At 43.1% G+C, this 20,161-nt stretch overlaps 1 protein-coding gene across 2 annotated transcripts in view; it reads right to left on the reverse strand.

Moving 5' to 3' along the window:
- Nucleotides 1–20,148, reverse strand: part of PTCHD4 (patched domain containing 4) — an 80,609-nt gene extending 60,461 nt beyond the window's left edge. Inside the window, exon 1 of one of the 2 annotated variants that reach the window (XM_010181373.1) lies at nucleotides 19,396–19,944. In XM_010181373.1, coding sequence (XP_010179675.1) covers nucleotides 19,396–19,944 — 549 coding nt within the window. Of the gene's footprint in view, nucleotides 1–19,395 lie in introns of both variants that reach the window. The other variant, XM_010181381.1, reaches the window with a different exon arrangement.
- Nucleotides 20,149–20,161: the final 13 nt, after the last annotated feature.

Raw genomic sequence — 20,161 nt, forward strand, 5'->3', positions numbered from 1 at the left:
CGTAGGTCATAGAAAGTATTACACTAAAATCCACAGAGGATAGGGTGAAGTCAGTTGCTTTAGTTCACCTGAAGTTTTCAAGGTAAAAAAAATAAATAAAAATCCCCTTTCATTTAATGTTTAACATATTGGGTTGCTCCTGCTTACCTTCAGCTTCACTGTATCACTTCAGAGGGAGAATTTTCTCATCAACCAAACTGATTTCTCTGTCCCTATCCCTAGTATCCATCAGCTTTATACCAGTTGAACCCTATAACAGAGCCATCAATTATAAACAATTCCTGCATTATCCCCTTCAAGCGATCACACCTAATGCTGATTCACGTTAGCACAGCAGTTTTCCTGCCATCAGAGCTGTGTGGGTGCTCTCCTGCACCCACCAGACTGCAGCTACTTTGTATGGCTCAGTGATGGAGAAAGAGCCCAGGGCAAGTGAGCCCTGAGGGCAACAAATCAGAGGTAAAGCTGCACCACGGCTGACCGGGAATGGACACTGCAATGGCCATGTCGTCTGCTCACACAGCAAAAATAAAACATATGAAAGTGGTCATGAAAAGCTATCTGGGAAATAATGCTCTAGATCTCTACTGCAATAAAAAACAACTCAGTTATTTTCAGTTATCCGGCAATGATGAGGTTCAGCTCACCAGCTAGTCAGACAAATTTGTTTTACCATCGCTGGGAAGAGTCAGGCACACCCAAAGGATGATCTGCCTCTCCCTAAGGTACAAGTGAAAGCCAGACTTGCCCTCTGCAGTTGCCCATCTCTCTGTCCATTTACAGCAGAGACACGAAATTACTTAAGACCTGATCTTAGTTTTTATCAGGTGGAAATGTTAGGAGAGGTTAGGTCACCCTCAGTGGCAGATGCAAACACAAACCTATCTGACCTGTCATGTCACCCCTGGCTCATATTGGCCCCTTCACAGACCTGTCCTGCACGTTAACAAACATATAAACTTTAAGCCCCCTTCCAGGGAGGTTAAGGATCACCTGGGTGATTTTTAATTGAAGGAGATGTGTACCCAAAACATTCAAAAAGCAACCAGAAACATCTGGCACCCTGTTCTGATGAGTCTGGACTTGTCTTCCTTTCTTTTACTGCTTTAGGTTTCTAGTTTTTGAGCAAGTAATTTGAAAAGGGAAAAGAACAGGAGAAAAGTACTTCAAGAGACTTATATTCTCTAGGTTTAATAACAGAAAATAGAAGAAATGTTCCTAACACAGATCTATTCCTTCCAAGTAAATCAAATTATGGAGGAATTCATATGGGTACAATAGCAGAGTGTGATTGCTGCTGGAGACCTCTTCTATGTAGAGGAGCTTCTGGTGCTGAGCATGCTGTATTTCTGAGTGATCTTCCCCACTTTGCTCCCTCAGTGTCACCCCATCAGATTTTCAGCTGTCAAGTGAGGGGGAGGCCAGAGGGAAAGCAGCAAAGGCTGTCCCTCCACCTTTGCTTCCACTGCACGTCCCTCAGGAATGGGAATACAAGACAAGCCCTCCCCCTTCCAGAGCAGCTCATACCAGATCTTCCCTCCTAGATTTTGTGTTTTACCTTTACACCCTTTTCAAGCCTCCTGTATTCTTTGTCCTGTCTTCAAGGTCTTCATTGCTCAACTGACTCCTTCTCTCTCAAGGTCAGATCCCACCCCAGTTCTGCTGGGAAGAGAGGAATGGATTTACTGCTCAGTTCCTTCCTAGCACAGCTCTGTCCCCGGTTGTCCTACACTGCACCCATGCACCCAAGAACACAGTTGTGTTCTTGACCGTGCTGAGAAATACCCATGTGGGCAGTGATTACACACCTCCCTTATGTAAGGAAGGGTACTGCTGGAAGATGGGGGTTTATGAACAGGAGATTCGTGCCAGCAGGACCTCCCAAAGCACAGGTAAGCCTGTGTGTGTAAATCTACCAGGTCAGATCTTAAAATACTGCAGTCCTTTCCAGCAGGCACAGAGCCACAGCTCCCTTCCCACCATATCTTGTCTTTTGAGTTCATGCTCTGCCCTGTCCAGGATCAAAAGCCCTTGAAGGAGTCACATTGGGCTCAGCCCCCTGCTTTTCACAGCCTGTCCCTGCCAGTGCAGCTTCCCTGGTGACACAGTGCAAAAAATCAGGCTGCATCCTGACACCATGGCCGCTAAATCCCCTAGGACAAAGGATGGCTGTGAAAATGATCCCTGGAGACCAGCACAGAGTTTGCCTTCCCCATCCACGAATGGATTCCTGTTTGAGTGATGATGGTGAGCAGGCTAAGGAAGTGGGAAGTGCGCTTTCTGGGGGAATTTCTGTAACAAGAAAGTGGTCAATGATGCAAGAAGAAGAAGTGGAGTTGGTAGTGACTGTCAAATAAAATAGGGACTACAGCACCCTGGCCACCTAGAAAGAGGGCAGGAAGAGGCAGCTGGGAGCAGAGTTGCTGTGACACCCTCTGACAGAAAGCAGAGCCATGTCTCTGTGCCCTGTGCTGCTGTGATGGTGACAGCAGATGAGTGCAGCCCTGCACTGCAGTCCCTGCTTCAATGCTCGCTGCCTCCCTGTCCTCCTTCAGTCTCCTCCTTCCCGCCTCCCCACAGAGACCGAGATCACCCAGTAACATCGAGCAGAGCAGCAGTAACTCAGGGCTGGATTTGGCTAACCTAAACTGATCCCCTCCCCCAACAGAAGAATAGAAAATTTCAGGCATTTCCACTGCAAAAGTCAGACTTGTCTGTGTGTTATTTCTTCCTGCTGGTGTGTATCTGCTCCTGGGCATCTGGTTTTCAAGCCGTGCATGGCCTCACTGTGCAGCGCTAGACCTGTGTGTAGGGACCTGTACATTGTGGAGTGATTCAAACCCCATCCCCAGCTCTGAGGATCTCCCCAATAGCCGTAATGGGTGAACACACACAGGGTGAGCAGTGGGGTAAGAGGGAAAGGGCTGCTTGTGTAACTCCAGCTCTGTCTTGTGTCTGGAAGGGAGCAGGGACTTGATTAATGGGTCAGTGGCTTCCTTTCACCATGTAGAGGACCATGCCCTGATTACTGGAGATTTCTGAATGGGGCCATACTCACCCACCTGCACTGTTTGCAGGTCAGCAGCTTGATTCAGCTAACCAGAAAGCTTTGCACTGAGGAGAATTTCCTCAAAAGCTGTTTTTTTACCCCAGGTCCTTCATGCTTCTTCACATCACCAAGCCTTCACCAGTGTTCATACTTTTCATATACACAAATCCTGCTTTATGACAGAGTTTTGCAAGGAGGTGCTGCATGGCCAAGTGGAAATACCAGCTCCTGCAGTACATAGTGCAGTTGTGGCCCTCCATCTATGAAACTGGGACAGCATCTGAGCAGCTGTGAGGTGCTAAGCCATGTAAAATACCCAAGTTTAATTAAAAAAGCTGAGTTTCCATAGCACAGGTACTGTGCATCCCAAAGGATTTTGTTAGTGCCAAGGAGAAACATAGGAATGAATGATTAAGGTGATAGCAGTGCCTCAAGGGTGATGTGCAAAACACCAACTTCTGGATATATACAGTAAAGCACACTCATGTATGCAGGCGTGTGCGTGAAGAACACTTTTACCATCTCTCATATTTGGCAAACTCTAGAAATCTATAGCATGAATACCTTATATTGAAGAATACTCCATGGTTTCATCCACAGCTTGAACTCAATGTTAAAAATGTTTGAAGAAAAGGAAGAAAATTACGAAGAGTATGAAAAAACAAGAAATGCTTTTTCAGTGCAGTCCAGTGGTTTATCTAGCCTAATTTTCTGTCTCAGTCTCCATAGAGTTATAGGGTAAAGAATAATCTAATTCCTAAAGTAAAATAATAAAAAACACTAAAAATCAAGAAAACTCCCTTTCTTGTCTTCTTTTCATAGCAACAAGAACAAAAAGGCACAAAACTGTTTGCAAAACTTCACCATGCACTCATATACGCAAGCTGAAGGGTTTTGGGGAGGTAAGAATGGGATTCAGTTATTGTCCATAAAAGGAGATCCTAAAAACGGGCCACACATTTTCACTGACAGGTTTGTGGGCCCTCTCAGTTCGTGTGCATCCCACTGTGTACCTCTTCTAATTGTTTTCCCTAGACTGCTTGAAGTCTAATGCATGCAAGAAATAGGAAGAAAACCTGCCAGGAAGCAAAAGGAATTGGATTTGCCTGGTTTTATTACTCCATCTTACTGAAATGTTAAAAAATAAACAGAAGAGAATAAAAAGTGAGGAGTAAAGCAGATCCACGGGAATCATTTAAGCTCCTACAATCTGAAGTTTCAATAATGACACAGAAAAGGGTGCTTTTTTCTTTTTAAATTATGTTTTATGTTGGCAAACATCTCTTTAATTTTCTCTTGTCTCTGCTTTTCCTGGTTTCTCTGGGGAGCAGCAGTCAAAGTACTGAAACGCTGCGATAATGTTTTATCAAAGGCAAGAAGAAAAGAAATAATGGAGAATCAGAGACAGCCAAGCGTGATGTGGCAAGATTTTGGGGCCAGCATGGTTTTGAGGTTAACTTGCAGCTAAGCAGCTTGCAGAATCAACTAATCCCAGCCTTTGACTGCCGGGCGCTGCTGTGCTCTTACCCAAGTCCTCTTCAGGAGCTTCTACTCTCACCGTGCTCAATAAAGATGTACCATTGTGCAAAGCAGATATGGTTAAGGACACTTAAAACTTCCAGCTGAAAATTCCTACTTTTTAAGAGGTAATTAATAAATTTTCCCTCCTTTTTTTTTTTTTTTTTTAATTTTTAATCTCAAGTTTGGCATTGGAAAGCAATTTCTCCACCCTGAAGCACCTCCCCTTTCCCTCCAGCACACACTGGTTTTTAATGAGTTTGGCCATTTGTTAGTTGGAGAGTGCCAAAAATTTGCCTAGTTTCAGATCATTTTCCGTTTATTTTCCATAATGTTGGACCAGAGTCTGGAAAGGAGGAGTGTGAATGAGGCTTTTAAGTAGGCCTGTATTTATTCATTAAAATACAACTGGAGCTGGGATTCTAGCTCTGCAGATGAGACCGCTGACTCCTACCCAAGGTACTTTTGAATTCAGTACATTCAAAGAGTTTTTGCACCCCCACACATTAATGTCAGCAGGCAGTTTTTATATTGTATAATCTCTATCAAGATCACCTTGTAACGCATGCCCTTCATGATAAAACTTTTTGTTCTTAGTAGCCCATAGAGACGAAGGTGGTGTTGTGTGTGATTCTCTAATGTATTTACTTTAGTTCTTATTCCAACCTGAAAAAGTAAGGCTCATAGCATCGTTTCCACCTTGGGTTTCTCATTGTCTCCCATCATTGGAGAGCTCTCCCACTGGAAGTTTGCTGACATTATCAGGGCCAGCTTTATTTTTTCCAGCCATACTCTGTGGGAGAGGATGTTTTCAGACTGCATAAAGCAGATTTGCAATGATAAACAAGTGTTAAACAACAGCGTGTGACAACCTGAAAATTTCACATCAGCCCGAAACCACCATCTAGAGATTGCAGGAGCTGCTAACAACTGCTGCTGATCAAGCTCCACATGCTGGGAGCAATTCATTTTGTGCTGCAAAGGCCTGGGAGGACACATGCAAGGTACAGAAGATGCTGAGGTCTTGGTTCAGACCATAATCACTGGTCACCGGTGAGGTTCTGGCATGGCCCAGGACCCCACTGTGCAAGGCACAGCTGGAGAAGATGCCTGTACTCCAAAGATCTTCCTATCTGATGCTGGAGTGTCCTTGCTTGCTGTATTTCACAGTATGACCTGGTGGTGCTGCCAAAGAAGGGGTCACTTTCCTTTCCTTCCTGGCCCGCACCTCCTTCCTGCCCAGCTTGGGAGCAGCAGTTCATGTGGCATATGTTGAACTGGATTGGAGAAATAATCCAGGTTTATGCAAACTCAACAGGAAGGAAAAAAAGAAAAAAGAAATAATTAATCCTTTCCTTGCTGCCAGCTGGCTCAGGGTTTCTTTAATTCCTGTGCTCAGACCCCATAGTCGTGTGGTGGTGTCAGCTGTGCAACACCTGAATAGCTTCATCCTCAAGGTGTCTGTATTTCACAGCTAAGTATTTGTCCGTTTGGGCGAGTACACAGCTGCTATTAACTTCAAGCAGAGTTTTGGATTTGGATGTACCTCTTCAGCCAGAACAGGGCTCAAAACATGAGGAGATGGCCTTTAGGCTCTGAGGCCGTGAGTCAGGCTGCCTAACCAAACCAGCCAGGACTGCCGGGCTGCCTGCTCAGAGAGAAAGGAAAAATGGGGCACTTCCAGAGAGCAATTTTGATCTTAAATGGGCTGAATCTCATTCTTAGGGGTTTTAGTCCTCCTAAAGCCTACGGTTTCCTAATCTCTAATTTAAGTACCTTCAATAAAAGCTTAAGGTTACCTCATATATTTTCCTAGATTCTTATCTTAATGTAGTGTTATTGTTAAGAATGAGTTCAAGATACCAAGTAAGATGAATATTTAGTTACTGTGTATGAGCACTTCTGAAGATATGTAATATCTTAATTGTAAATAAAAATAATAACAGTCACCACCTTTTCAACTTGAGACATTTCCCTGCAAGATTTCACAACTTTTAGACATTTTACAGTTACTTTAATGTAATAAATTGCTAAAAAAATAAAAGATTCTCAAAGTCACCTGGAGTGGAAAGGAAATTTTCAATTTATATTAGTATAATCTATTTGGAAAGGTTTTGGTTCTGGCAAAGCAAGAAGGAGTGGAAAGAGAATTTTCAATTTGTATGAGTATAATCTATTTGGAAAGGTTTTGGTTCTGGCAAAATAGGAAGTATTGGACTTTTAATTTTAAACCAAAAGTGCTGCATCTGCAGTGGGATCTTGTGATATCTAGCCACCTTTGGATTTCAAACAAATAAATATTTAGGGAAAAATTCTGATAAAGTAAGCAAAAGAGTAATCAGACGGTAAAGCACTTCCAGATGATAGAACCTCAGCATTTGTTTTCCAAGTACTCTGCAAAATTTCAATCTCCTTGCTGCAATATACTGCCAATATCTGGCAACCTATTTTGCAGGGAAATGGCATTTAATTCTGATTCCTTCAGTGGAAGCTAATTCCTCATTCAGATGAATGTATTTTAGCTCTTTTGCAACTGTCTGATAATAATTTCCAAAAAGAATCTTTCAAAACCCTGTCAAAGATTTGGTGTGAGACAAAGCTCCAATGGGCTTGAGAAGAAGCCTTGATTTTCCCCATGAAATGATTCTGAGAAGCTTTTTCTCATGTCCATGCAAATGCAGATTATTCCTGAGGTCATTTGAAAATGCTTCACCTGACATAAGTCTTTTCTATAAAGATCTCCAAATTTAGCATACTCCCATGCTTATGGAAATTTCGTGGAACACTTTTTTTTCTTATGATTTGAAATAAATATATGGTGGGATTCAGGTCACCTAATTTTAACCAACTGAAAGGTAAATGCATAATCTGAAAATTCTTTCACTGATTCGTGATGTCTCTGAAGGGCGAATTCATCCCTTCCTAATGTAATTGTTTATAAAAAGTGAGATGCATTGCTTCTGAATGTTCACCGTTTTCTCCTCTGATTGCACATTTGTCCCAGTTTAGATAAGATGCCAAATATAAAAGGGCTCAAACTAGAAAAAATACATCCTGTCTTTGAGATGGGTTTTCCCATCGTGACCCTCTGTATGAACATCTACAATCTGTCACACCATGCACCCTCAGTGGCAGTGCAGGGTCGCAGCCTGGCTCTGCAGACCAGATCAGGTACCATCCTCTGCAGCAAATGCCCTGATGTTGTGGATGTTTGTCAAGAAGAGAAGAAATGTCCTGGCTCCACAATCCATCTCACAAACATCATCAACCTGTTCCTAGAGACTTGGTCTGCAATCGCATTCAAGTTGGACAAAAAACAGCAGAAATGATCCAGCTGAATGTTTTTTAGCTATCCTGCTCAACTGAGTTTTAAAACTGTCTGCTATGAGAATTTTTCCCTGGCACAACCAGAATATAATTAATAAGTAACCAAATTCAACAGGCACAGAATGGAGCCAATTTGTGACATTAGGGGTATGAAGCTAGTCAAATTTGAAGTGCTGGAGAGCAATCAGATGATGCACAACATGGCAAAACAACTTCAAGGTTGGCCCATCCACACGTTAGCACAAAATTCCAGAAGACTGATTTCATTCTAGAAAGTTAACAAAAGGACCAAGGCAGAGCAACCATCAAACAAGGCTTCACTGATTATTTAACGCATTGTCTACAGCCTCCAGAGCACTGTTCAAACTCAGCATAGGAAGCTGGCTTTGTCCTGCAGAACTTGATCTGCAAGAAGATGAATGACAAAGCACAACACCGAGTAATGAACTGTCCATACCTGCAAAGCAGTGTCAGAGTCGGAACAAAACTAAGTGCCCTTTCTGTGGAGACTGCAAAATCCCAGCTTTAACATCAACTTTGACCTTGGTCCTATCATTTAAGCACTACATTGACAATTCAGCATTTGCAAAACCCAGCTCACAGAAATCTGCTTCAAGGGAGGACCCTAGGTTGCCCTTTTAGGACCAGAATGTAACCAAAACTCTTCAGAAATTTGTTTTATTTTCTGCTCAGGTTTCTAACTACTCTGGTTCTGTCTGTGTAAATTCTCTGACTCAGCTTCTGCTGACATGTCCTCCTTGTTTAATATTATCTGTGAATTTCATTCCTGTGCAATTCAATTCCACTTCCCGATAATTAATAGAGATGTTAGATGAGACCAGACCTAACACAAATTCTCCAGATACCCTGCAAGATACCTTCCATAAACTTGTTACATTACCATTTATCATGATTCTTCGTTTACAGCCTTTAAGCCAGCTTCCAAGCCACATGACTGATTTACCATCCAAGAAAATCTGAATTAATTTTTCTGTTAGGATTTCCTCATAATCCTGCACAGGCCAGGGAATGGGCTAGACTGACCTCATAAAACTTTTATGTCTTTGACCTCTTGATGTTATGCAGAAGAGGCATGAGATTGCTCATAAAACTCCAGCATCTCTCTGAATGAATTTCTTCAGCAGCACCACGCTACTCCTTCATGATGGGAAAATCAATGTAAGAGAGGGGACGATCTGTGTCACAACAGAATGTGAATTCATGAACACAGGGTCCTGCAGCAAAAATCATCAACCCCACATCCCAAACTGCTCCTTCACAAAACATCATCTGAAATGTTGTCCTTCCTGTCCACTGTGTCCTCATTGAAGAGTCTATAGGAAAGACCCAGTTCAAGCTGATTCTATGGTTTCAGGATGCTCTCGAGTTTCTTTGAGTTTATTCTGGGCTACTCTGTATCCTGGTTCCCTTTTATTTAGCTGCTCCAAAAGAGGTGAAAAAATGTCCTGTTCTGCCTTATTTTTTCTTGTCATTTTTGCTACTTCAGAGAGTTATTGGGTTTTGCATAAGAAAAGTATCCGAATCATTCCTAAAGAAGCTTTGTTCAGATCTGCTTAGTAGTGACAAATGCCCTGTTTTAGCTTTCCTTTTGGGGTGAATATTCTGACGTAAAGACCACTGAACATATGCAATTACAGTATTTGGCATTTATATAACACTTATTTCCATTCAAGGTTATTCTCTTCTTTCTCCTACCTCTAAAATCTTATACTTGAAGAGAGAAGAAGGTGAAAGGTGTAAAGATACAAGCTTTATTCTTTTAAGAGAAAAAAACCCAAACCACTTTTCTTTAAAATTAAATTTTTCTCAAAAACAAAGCATCAAATACTTTATTTTGGGGTATCTACCCAAAGCCTAATACCTGTGCTAATCTTGAAGCCTGGAAAAAGAAAGAGATTAGAGAGACATTTGTAAATATTCAGAAACGTTCACCTTTCTTTGCTGGTGTCACAAATTTCTATGCAATTTACAATGATACATCTATTGTGCATCCACTAGGTGACCAGTGTTTTTTACGTACAGATGAAAAATCGGTTATGGACAGGAAAATTAATGTTAGTTAACAAACGCCACTGGTAGAGCATTTATAACTACACCGTCCAGCCATTCCCACAGAGAAGTGGGTTTGTCATATGGATCTGAAAGTCTATATGGTACAATCTCTTTTGGGAGATGTTTAGTACTTATTTGTGAATAAAACCTCACTCAGTGGGACAGGAGTTAAGAACATGAGCAAACGGAAGTGTGGATTTTAAGGAGAAAAATGCACATGAATATTTCCATGTTGCGTCTGTTCAGTGCTGAGTTTGTTGATGTATTTAGTTAATGAATCAAAATCTGCTCTAAGAAACCATCTTAGAAAATGGTTAGGAAAAGGGTGATTTATATTTAAATTACAGGCCTTGCCAAACAAGCGATTGCATTGCATAACGAAGTACAGCTAAAAGCATCTTTCTTCTTAATGAACAGCAAATTGTTTTACAAAATAAACCTGCTTGGAAAACTGGAAGCGAGGATCCCTTGGTCTCCATGAAAAATGGCATTAACAAGAGCCAGACCACCCTGCTGGGGGATGTGTTTGTGTCCATGGGGACTGGGCTGTGTCCTCAGCCACGCTGAGGGATCCTGCCTGGCAGAGCTGGGAAGAGGAATTCATTTCTCTGCCATTTTCAAAGCAGAGTGAGCAGAGCTCCCCTTCCAATAAGTTTGAACATGGGAAACCATTTCCTTTTAAAGTAATATTTTTTCCCCTTTAATTTCTAATCTACAGTATAATGTAAGACCAAAATATTTTGGGAAGAATTTTAAGAGAATACTTTGAAAGAACCATTTCAACACAAAAAAAGATTGGAAGCATTTGTTAGGGGTATGTCAAAATGGAACTGTAGGAACCTTTCCTCTTTTCTTCCTCTAAGACAAAATTAAGGGCAAGGTGTTGTTTCACAGATGCTTTTGATTTCAAGAACACTGTAACTTCTGATAGAAAAAGAATCTGCTGAAATTTTATGAGACTGCCCTATGTGCAGCAGAAGCAATGCACAATTTAGCACAGAAGCAGCAAACCACTCCATGGCCACTTCTGAATTGTAGCACCTTTTGCGAAGCTGTTTACACGCGAGCAAAAATACACCACATATGTGGCAAAAATAACACTTTTCCATCAGACTGACAACGCTTGTGTAGCACTGGTGGAAACAGTTACGCAAGGTGCAAGAAAAGCAAGACCCTGTCTTGCACAAGGGCAACATTTCTGTCTTGCTTAGGTACCTAACTTGGGTGCAGGTTTATAGGACCACTGAACTGGTCCTATAGGTGATGTTTATGTTCCCAATACATAGCAAGAGAATACAGGTTAGGCATTTGGGGTAAGAGGATACATGTTAAGTGTTTGGGCTTCTCTGAGGAAGTATTCAATGGCACCTCCCAGGTCTCCCACCAACTGCACAAGAAAATCAACTGTGGCAGACTGGCCCGTAAGGGCTTTATCTTTAATTTCAAAGTGCATATCCTCGTTGAGTGAGCTGCATTACACTCAAAGTCTCTCCAGTGCATGTTGCCTTCAGAGGTGTGGGATAGGTAGGCAGGACTGCCCTTTGCCTTCTCAGACTCCCTTGGAGTAGACAAGTAGGCTTTAAGGCTTGTGTAATTGGTATTTCTAATGAATTATTTCTCTGGGAGACACTGAAAAATTTGCCATCATATATGTTTAGGAAACATTACACACCTATGGCACTGACTGACATTTTCCATCCTCGTTATAGGTCATTATCATACCAAAACCTTTCTGCACTGTTAGGCAGGTAGTGACATTCCAGGCTCACAGCCTGCGATGCTCCTGGCTGTGGTACCAGTTTGCTGGGAGAGAGGACTGGAAGAGGGCGTGTTTGGTGTCAGGATGAAGAATCAGGGAAAAAAAAGCTGCTCTGGGCAATTCACATCTGTGGGAGGGCTTTGTGGTGCCTCACAGAGCTGCTGCTGGGCTTGCAGAGGAGTCACCCACCAACATGTGAGTGGGGTTAGGGAGAAAATAAAAGAGCTGCGGCAAAATCTTGTGCTATACCAGAGCTGCCCACCAACAGATCATTCCCTGTTTGCCCCTAAGCCAAATCCACAGTAATTCTTCTTAGCTGGAAATCCTCCCACTGCCACCAGATCACACATGGAAACCTCATCAAAGAGCTCCAAGTACTTCCCCCAAAGCTCCTGCTCCCGAATAGCCTAACCAGTGTAACAGTGAGGCTAATTCACTCCCCTGGATCCAGGGCCTGGGCAATGCCATGTGCCACCACATGCAATCACCTCTGAGATGCTCAGGAGCTCTGTGGCTGCTCTCTCCCTTTGTAGGACACTTCACAGCCATGCTACCAAGAGCTTCCTTTTGTATCTGTTCTCCACATGAGCATCTTGCACCTTGGTAGGTAGGAAAACAGAGAATAGGACTAATACAATGAGCAACAGAGTTATAAAAGACTTTATAGCTTGCCCTTTCTGCCTCCTGTTGTCTTCCCCTCTCTTCATCACACAGAGCACCTGCTTTCCTGCATTGTTGTAGACTTTGTCTCATCTGTATCTAAAGCTGCTTTTCAGCTCAGGTCCCAGCCACGCACAGCAAGTCTCACTGTTTGCACTAGGAGTGGGCAATGGATGCGGTGTCTGCATAAATTAAAGGTTTTCTGAGAAATGCAAGATCATTATTTTAATAACTCAATTCACTCCTCTCGGAAAACCAGTCAGCAGGTTTTTCCACCATGACTTCTGTACTAATAACTGTGCAGAGCTCTTTTATCTCTTAAAGTCTGAAAAGGTTTATTACAGATTTTGTTCCTAGATTACTGTCTTCAAAATGCACAACCTTACCTACATCACTGTTTACCAACTAAGAAAGATATGTATGTAATATGCATACCCACATATACATAGTTGATATTAAATAAAGAATATTTTGATGTATTTATTGATCTAATTTTCTACTTACTAAGTTCCTCCCACTTCCACTACAGAACATATATTAATCAGTTATTGTTGGTTTAAGGATCTTTCCTCTCCTCTCCTCTCCTCTCCTCTCCTCTCCTCTCCTCTCCTCTCCGGTATCTTTCTCTGGCTGGGAAGATGACACATCACCTCTACTAAGGCTCACCATTTGTGTTCTCTTGCCTTGCCTGCATGGCTGTATCTAAGTCTGTTACAGATAACAAGAATACCCATCCATTGTAAATCCAGAGGGAGAAGTTCAGAGCTCTCCAATAGCTCCCACAGTAAGTACAGTAAGGGACTTCAAAGGCATTTTGAATGGCTGAGATTAGATATTATATCAGCATAAAAACACTACCAAGAGTTAACAGAATATTTCGTAAACTAAATATTTTTTTCCTGTCCACAGAGGAGTAGCTATTGTAGGAAGATGGTGAAGTGCTACTGAACTTTCTACCTTTGACAAGTGGTTGACGTCCATCCCAGATCCACAGTAAGGGGCAGTTGTTGCTAACTAAAGAGGCTTACAATTACATCTTCCTTTTCCCTCTATCCAGACAACTTCCCAATTGTTTCTTTATTATTATTCACATCACGACAAGGTCTCCAGAAGGCCTGGCACTGCATAAAAGGCCACATCTCCCAGCAAGTGCTGACAAAACTGAAGAGTGGAATAGCTGGGAGGGAAAGACATGAAGCAGCTGACGAAGGTCATCCAAGAGGTCAACGGAGAATATTTTCTTTACGGTCTACAACGTGGCCACTGCTCAACTGCTAGATGGGAAGGCATGAACCTCAAACCCAAAAAACCTGCTGTCTACAGCTGTGGTGGGGTGAAGGTGGAATTTACCCCAGAGACCAATTAGGAAAGTTAAGTTTGTGAATGAAGAACGGCAATGCAAAAAGAACACCTTAAACCCTAACCTTGCTTCGGTAGCTTTCTGCTGTCTTTCTGCTGTTTGTTTATGTTGAGACAGCTTCTTCTGGTACAAATTAACCAGATTTTATGTTCTTGATGCAATCAGGGCTACAAGCTTTCTGGTCTTCATTTTAGACAAGAAAGTTGTCTTAACACCTGGTCTATCAGAACTAAGAAAGAAACCTTTCCTAATGTACTAAGTAGAAGAAGAAGTGGAGAATTTTCCTAAAAACACAAAGAAACGCTTCATTTCTTGCCCACGCAGAGCAGGCAGGCTGTCCAAGTGTATCCTTAAGAGCTAATAGCTGCAGGGACGTCTCCCCACAAGGGCACAGCTAACCTGATGCAGACACCAGCTCTGCCAGCCCCTCCAGGTGAGGAGAGTGAGAAAACCCTTCCTTATCCTGCTAGACAGTACAGAAACACAGTTGGAAGAGCAAGGTGGTCTTTTTTATTATTATTCCAAATATGTTTTCCCAACCTGTGAGCCGGAAGAGGCTACTTGCCTTCAAACATTTTCAGCTTGCTTTCATGCGACTGAGCAGCGACTCTGAGCTCAGCCTGCCCAATCGTGTCTTGATCTGAGAGGCTGAGATGAAAACTATCTGCAGCCTCCAGCCTCAGCCTCTAACCTTCCTCTTCTGATCTTCTCCCTGCTCATGTTTTATTACTTCAGTTTGACTCAGCAGCTTTTGCCAGCCACAGAGCACTTCACAGGACCATGGGTTGGGACAGGTGGTATCACAAATGGGTACAGAGACACACAACCTCCAAGGAAGCATCTGGTCTTTGGAATCAATGTGATCTTATACTTGAATCAGTTTTATTGAAGGAGTAAATATTCTTTATATTGTATATTATTGATTTGCAGATGCCTACTGTGGTGCAGATGGGCTCTGGTCTTACATCCTCTCTGTCTCACAGAAGTGGTTGCTTCCTCAGGGTCATATAAGGAGGAATTAATCTTAAAGTAATGGGAAAGTCTCCATGAATGTAAATGGAGCAAAACTTATTTAAAAGTATAACTGTTAGTGTGAGAAAAATTGAAAATCTGGCCAGTAGCAGATCTGCAATTACAGGTCTCAAGATGCTAAGTGAATGCAAGTAACTTTTCTACTTAAGCAATAAAGGATGCAATATCCAGCTGACGTGCTTATCACAAATGCGGTAATAGAGATGTCTGTTTTATTGGCTGCTGTTTAGCCTACTGTTCATAAATGACTGATACTTAATTGAAGACAGTATTACAAAACCCAATCTGCTTACAAAGGCTTCTTTTAACTAGTAGTTGTCATAATCGTTCTGATCTCAGAGAGATAAGTTCTAAGTTATTAACTTTTCTCAGACAAACTAGCAAAAGAAACAGTAAAGGTGAAATACGTTGAAAAAAAAAAGCTTTTATGGGTTGTTTTTTTTCCCCTCAGGTTAGAACTCTGTTCAGAAATAATTTTCATGCTTTGTAGGGATTTTTTTTTCTCTTTTCCTGGTAAGGACAGCAAATTTGCTGGGGTTATAGCAAATCAGGGTCAAAAACCAATCTCCTTCTTCATAGCTGATAGTACACAAGAAGTAATTCCCATGTAATCAATAATTTTGTTTATACCAATAAATAAAATGTGCCTCGGATCATGCTCTGGCCCTGGAGGCAGAGGCACAGCATATCCAAGTAGATATACATGTTTATCTCCAGAATGCAGTAGATACCAACCAGGAATGGACCCTTACCCATGCTATATCCCAAGTCATGCCCAGGCACTGTCCTGGAAGTCTTACTTGACAAAAATGATGCTGGCTTTTGTTAAAACTTGTGATTTAACAGTTTGGTGTCTGAGGGCCAGTGCTTAGTGTAGGCTTGCTCAGTATGTGTGGTTAGGGCACAGAAACAGGGATTTTTCTGTCCTGGGCTGGGGAAAGCCTGAGCAATCTTGCTCCAGGATGTAACTCAAAAGTCTTCATCAAGACTTCATGCATCCAGCTTTGTTTTCCTGCTCCGCTACGGTCTGTCTGCATGACCTTGGGCAAGTCACTCCTCTGGCTGGGCTGCAGACTGCAGCGTAGCACAGCGACAACCGTGAAGGATCCCCAAAGCAATGGGAGCAGGCATTTTCATACAGCCTGGTTCACCTGACCTTTCAGAAGCATCCTACAACGAGCCTTGTGTTGTCAGAGTGGATTTTAAACCCACCTCAGGTGCTTGAAATGACACTGCAGTCCGCACTCTGGACATAAGTGCCGTCTTTCTGCTCCTCCTCAGGCGAGTGGAGACCAAAACTTCCCAACTTGCAGTGAAGACAGATGTATTCAAGGCTATAAGCTCTTCCAACACTACAGTAAGTAACGATTAAACAATCATTACCCTTCACAGCCAGATTTTCTTAGGAAAAGTCAGGCCGTTTCATTAGATTTTGCAGCCTTATAACAGCTGTTTCCAAACCAGCGCAGTTTGCTGAAACCTGCTCGTACAGCTCCCAGAAAGCTCCCGTGAAAGACTTGGCAAGAGCCCACCCACAGCCAGCCCTCAGCCAGCCTCACCTGAGAGAGGCAAACCAATTTGGGCTTCATCAGGAGATACAGAGGGACAAAGTGAGAGCTGCTCACAAGGCTCGAGGGAAAGAAAGAAACTACAAGATGCTTTTGCAGTTCCCATATGGAGCAGGAGAGGGGTTGGAACAGCTCAACCTTGTCATTGCGGCTCCCAAACCAGTACAGGTTGACACTTGAGCCATGTCAGCTACAGAATAAACACATCTGGGACACCTTCACGGTTTGTAAACCTACTGTACTGCTCTTAGAAAAATTGTATTCAGTTTGAGGCCGTTATTACAAGAACAAGACAGGAAAATCTACCAGTATTAAGCAAGCAATGTGTCCTTCGAGAAAGTGAGGCAACCTAGAAGCTCCTGGTGGCTCCTTACGGTGCAGGAAAATTTAACTGAGAAAGCTCCCAAGGACATAGACCTGTGATCATCATGAATGCCGGTCCGCACTGAATAAGGGCAGGTAGATTTGGACCTCTTGCTTGCATTTCCATGAGGGCTGGCGACAACTCCTCCTTAATATCAGGACTCAAGTGAAAAGAAATAAAAAACCTCACAGTTACAACCACATGGGTTGTTCGCTCTGCTGGGTATCCAAAGACTGATTCACCTTAGTGGGTGCAACATCCAAGGTATTTCTGGTTAAACACATCCAGACACCCCAAAACAAGCCACACAAGCCTGGTTTTCTACAGTCTTTGCTCAGAGGTGGAGAGAGAGGGGGGGTCAGTAAATAACTTATATTAAATCAATGTTTTGGCCCTGGCTTTAAAGAGACCAAGAGATGTTTGCCCACAACTTCCTAAACTTGTAGCTTGATAGGTGGGACAACAGAGAAGACAGAGAGGGGTCTCACCTATTGAATAAATCTGTAGGAAATAGTAATTTATTCCCAGCTGGAGCCAAAGAGATCAGAGGAGGTGAGACCCTGAGGATATGCTATAGCTGAAGGACAGTCCAGGTTCAGGGCTGACCACAGTCCCACAACAGAGTCCTTACAGTACCAGAAAGGGAGAAACTATGGCAAAGCATGTGTCTCACTCTCAGCAGCACCAGGGACTCTCCCTGCCCACAGAAGTGGGTTGTAATCGTTCACTTTTCTCCAAAGCACAGTCACAGATTTGGGCGGCTTTAGCTCCTTTCACTGAGAAGTGGGTAGAAAGCTGCCTGCTCTGTCCAACTTTAAACCTAGGGACTTAAGGGTTTATTCCTTCATCCTGAAGATGGTAGACAACTACTGGGGGATTGGAGGTGCCAGGCTGGTATTCGGTAGTGCTCAGAGTCAGACATCAATGCTTTGGGAAAACCCTTCTCTGTGTGAATTATCTACCTATCACTTTTATACCAACAAATTACTAATCCAGACCACATTATTTTTACCTTTGCTTTTATCATTAAAAAAGGAGGAGCTGCAGGCACTCTCCTAGTAAAAGAACACATTGGAAATGACCCCATCCTAGTTTTGCCAAGCTCAGTTAAAGTTTCATTACACAAGAAAATTAATCTGAATTAAGAGAGTAGAATGACTGTATCTGTATAAAGATCGTAATTATGTTAGTCTAGATTATCAGTGTTCTCCATGAAACTAGCTCTATCTTGACTTTAAAAATAAGCAAAATGGAAAAAAAAAGCACTTTAATTCTGCAATAGCTGGATTGTCTTCACAGCAAACTAAAAGAGAAAATTTGTTCAGGGATATTTAACCCAGAATAACTCGTGTTTCCTAGCACTCCTTGCACTCAGGACTTTCCAGTAGCAGCAAGGACACCTTCTCATTGTCACACACTCAAGTCAAACAGCTACAACTTTGCACAGAGCAATTACTGTAATGCCTACAGCAATGTGACCCAATCCCAACTGTCCCACCTGGCCCTTTTACTGAAGCAAAAAGACCAATAAAATCAATCTATATCTCTGCTTCAGTTTTTTGGGGCAGAGACTGGCTTTACTTTTCTTTTTCCTGGTAAATGAACAGTAAGAAACAAATGATAACTTCAGGATCTGGTCAACGCTTGCAAGAGCAGTACCTGCCTCATCCCTGAGGTACAGGTGAGCCCAGAGAGCCTCTCTGGTTGACAAGAAGGACCACATCCTCTTCCCTATGACCTGAGCTATGAGTAACTGGTGAGCTAGGGAGTTTGTTACTCTATTAAATAAATCCTGCCTCTGGTGCAATGCCTAAGGGAGCATGCAGATATACCGTAATTTGCAGAAACTTCTTTCAGTGGCCACCTTCAAACTTTGCAACTTATTTGCTCATAGCAGGTTAGTCCTGGTCAGCTGGATTGCTCCAGATGAGAGAGAGAGCAGATGTGAGTTTGTCTGCCAGGGAAATATTACTGCGATCATTTGTGCTGAGTTGTTTATTCTTTTAATTGGAAGAACTGAAACTTCTTTCACCTTTTACCTTGTTTCACCTTTGCTGGAAGCCTCTAGCTGATGAGATCCATCCCAAAACTCCAGCCCATCCATCACTGGCAGAGTTAATTATTTTCACGCTGAGAGGAAAAAATTCCACCTCCCTTCCCCTTCCTTGCATGCAGGTAAAGAAAAAGAAGGCAGGACACCTGAAATTGCTCCTGACCCAAACCTCCTGCCACCCCTACAGCACTTGCAGAGCCAGGGAGATGCAGGAGCTCACTGTGCATTTGAGGAAAGACTTTTCTGGCCATATTAAAGCTAAATTATTCCATCACAGTAGTGGGGCTGGAAAAGGTGACAGTGAAACCCCCACCTCTCAACACCCCCCCCGACCTCCTGTTCCTTTTCCCCAGTGTACTACCCCTTCAAGGCATTGCAAGTTCTCCCGCTCCCCAGGCTGTCCTCCACTCCCTGCTTCTCCTTAGCGTACCGTACTGTACCGTCCCGTCCCCCACCGCCCTCCTCGCACAGAACAATAGCAAGGCACCACTTTCAGCTGCTTCCCGAGGAAAGCCCAGAACACACACATTTACACACAGAGAGATATATATTATTATAGTTCTCTTTGCTGTTTAGGACAAGAAATGAAGTGCTGCCTCTTTAATTGGCAAAAGCATGCAGTAAGAGCATACCTTTAATTTAGTGTTGGGATAGCTCACTTGCACCCTGGCTGTTGTCTTATTGGAGAGGGCAGCCTGCCTCAGATCCTCTAGCACTGAAATAATATCATCCAGCACGCATTTCTTATCCTGATTTCTCAACACACACAGATGGGAAAAAGTATAATTATAGCCTTTGTAGTTCACCTTCATTTCCAGCACGGCTCGGTGGATCTGCAGGATCACATCAGCCTGATGCAAAATATTGCCTCCGGGTTTGGAGAGGAGAATCACCCTGCCATACCTCCCCGGGGTGTGCAAGTCCGAATACAGTTGGCTTTTGGATTGATCGAGGGAGAAAAGGCTGCTGGCTAAGCTCCTCTCGATCTTGGCCAGGCTGTGGCTGGGGGCTACCAGGCTCTCCAGGTCAGTGTCAGGCTGGAAGCGGTTGAGCAGGCTGAAGCCGAAGATGATGGTCAGGACTGCGGGCACAGTGAGGAAAAACACCGGATGCCTGCTCACGAATAAGCCCAGCTTGTAGAAAAACGACTGGAGCCCTCTGTGTATCCCCTGCCGCAGCATCCTCCACCAGATCCAGCCTGCAGATGCTCCTGGCCGTCTTAGAAAGCACATGTGACATGTGTAGCTCCTTACCCCTTCCTGTCAGTTCCCTTTCTCTCTCCCTCGCTCCCTACTACTCCTTTAAAAGACTGCAGCAAGTTGCAGCAAGACAGCCAAATATTGATCAATGGGGTGTGTGTGCGGGTGTGTATGTGTGTGTGTGTGCCGGGGGTGGAAG

The sequence above is a fragment of the Mesitornis unicolor genome, unplaced genomic scaffold, assembly GCF_000695765.1.
Source record: "Mesitornis unicolor isolate BGI_N332 unplaced genomic scaffold, ASM69576v1 scaffold17500, whole genome shotgun sequence".
NCBI classification, from domain to species: Eukaryota; Metazoa; Chordata; class Aves; order Mesitornithiformes; family Mesitornithidae; genus Mesitornis; species Mesitornis unicolor.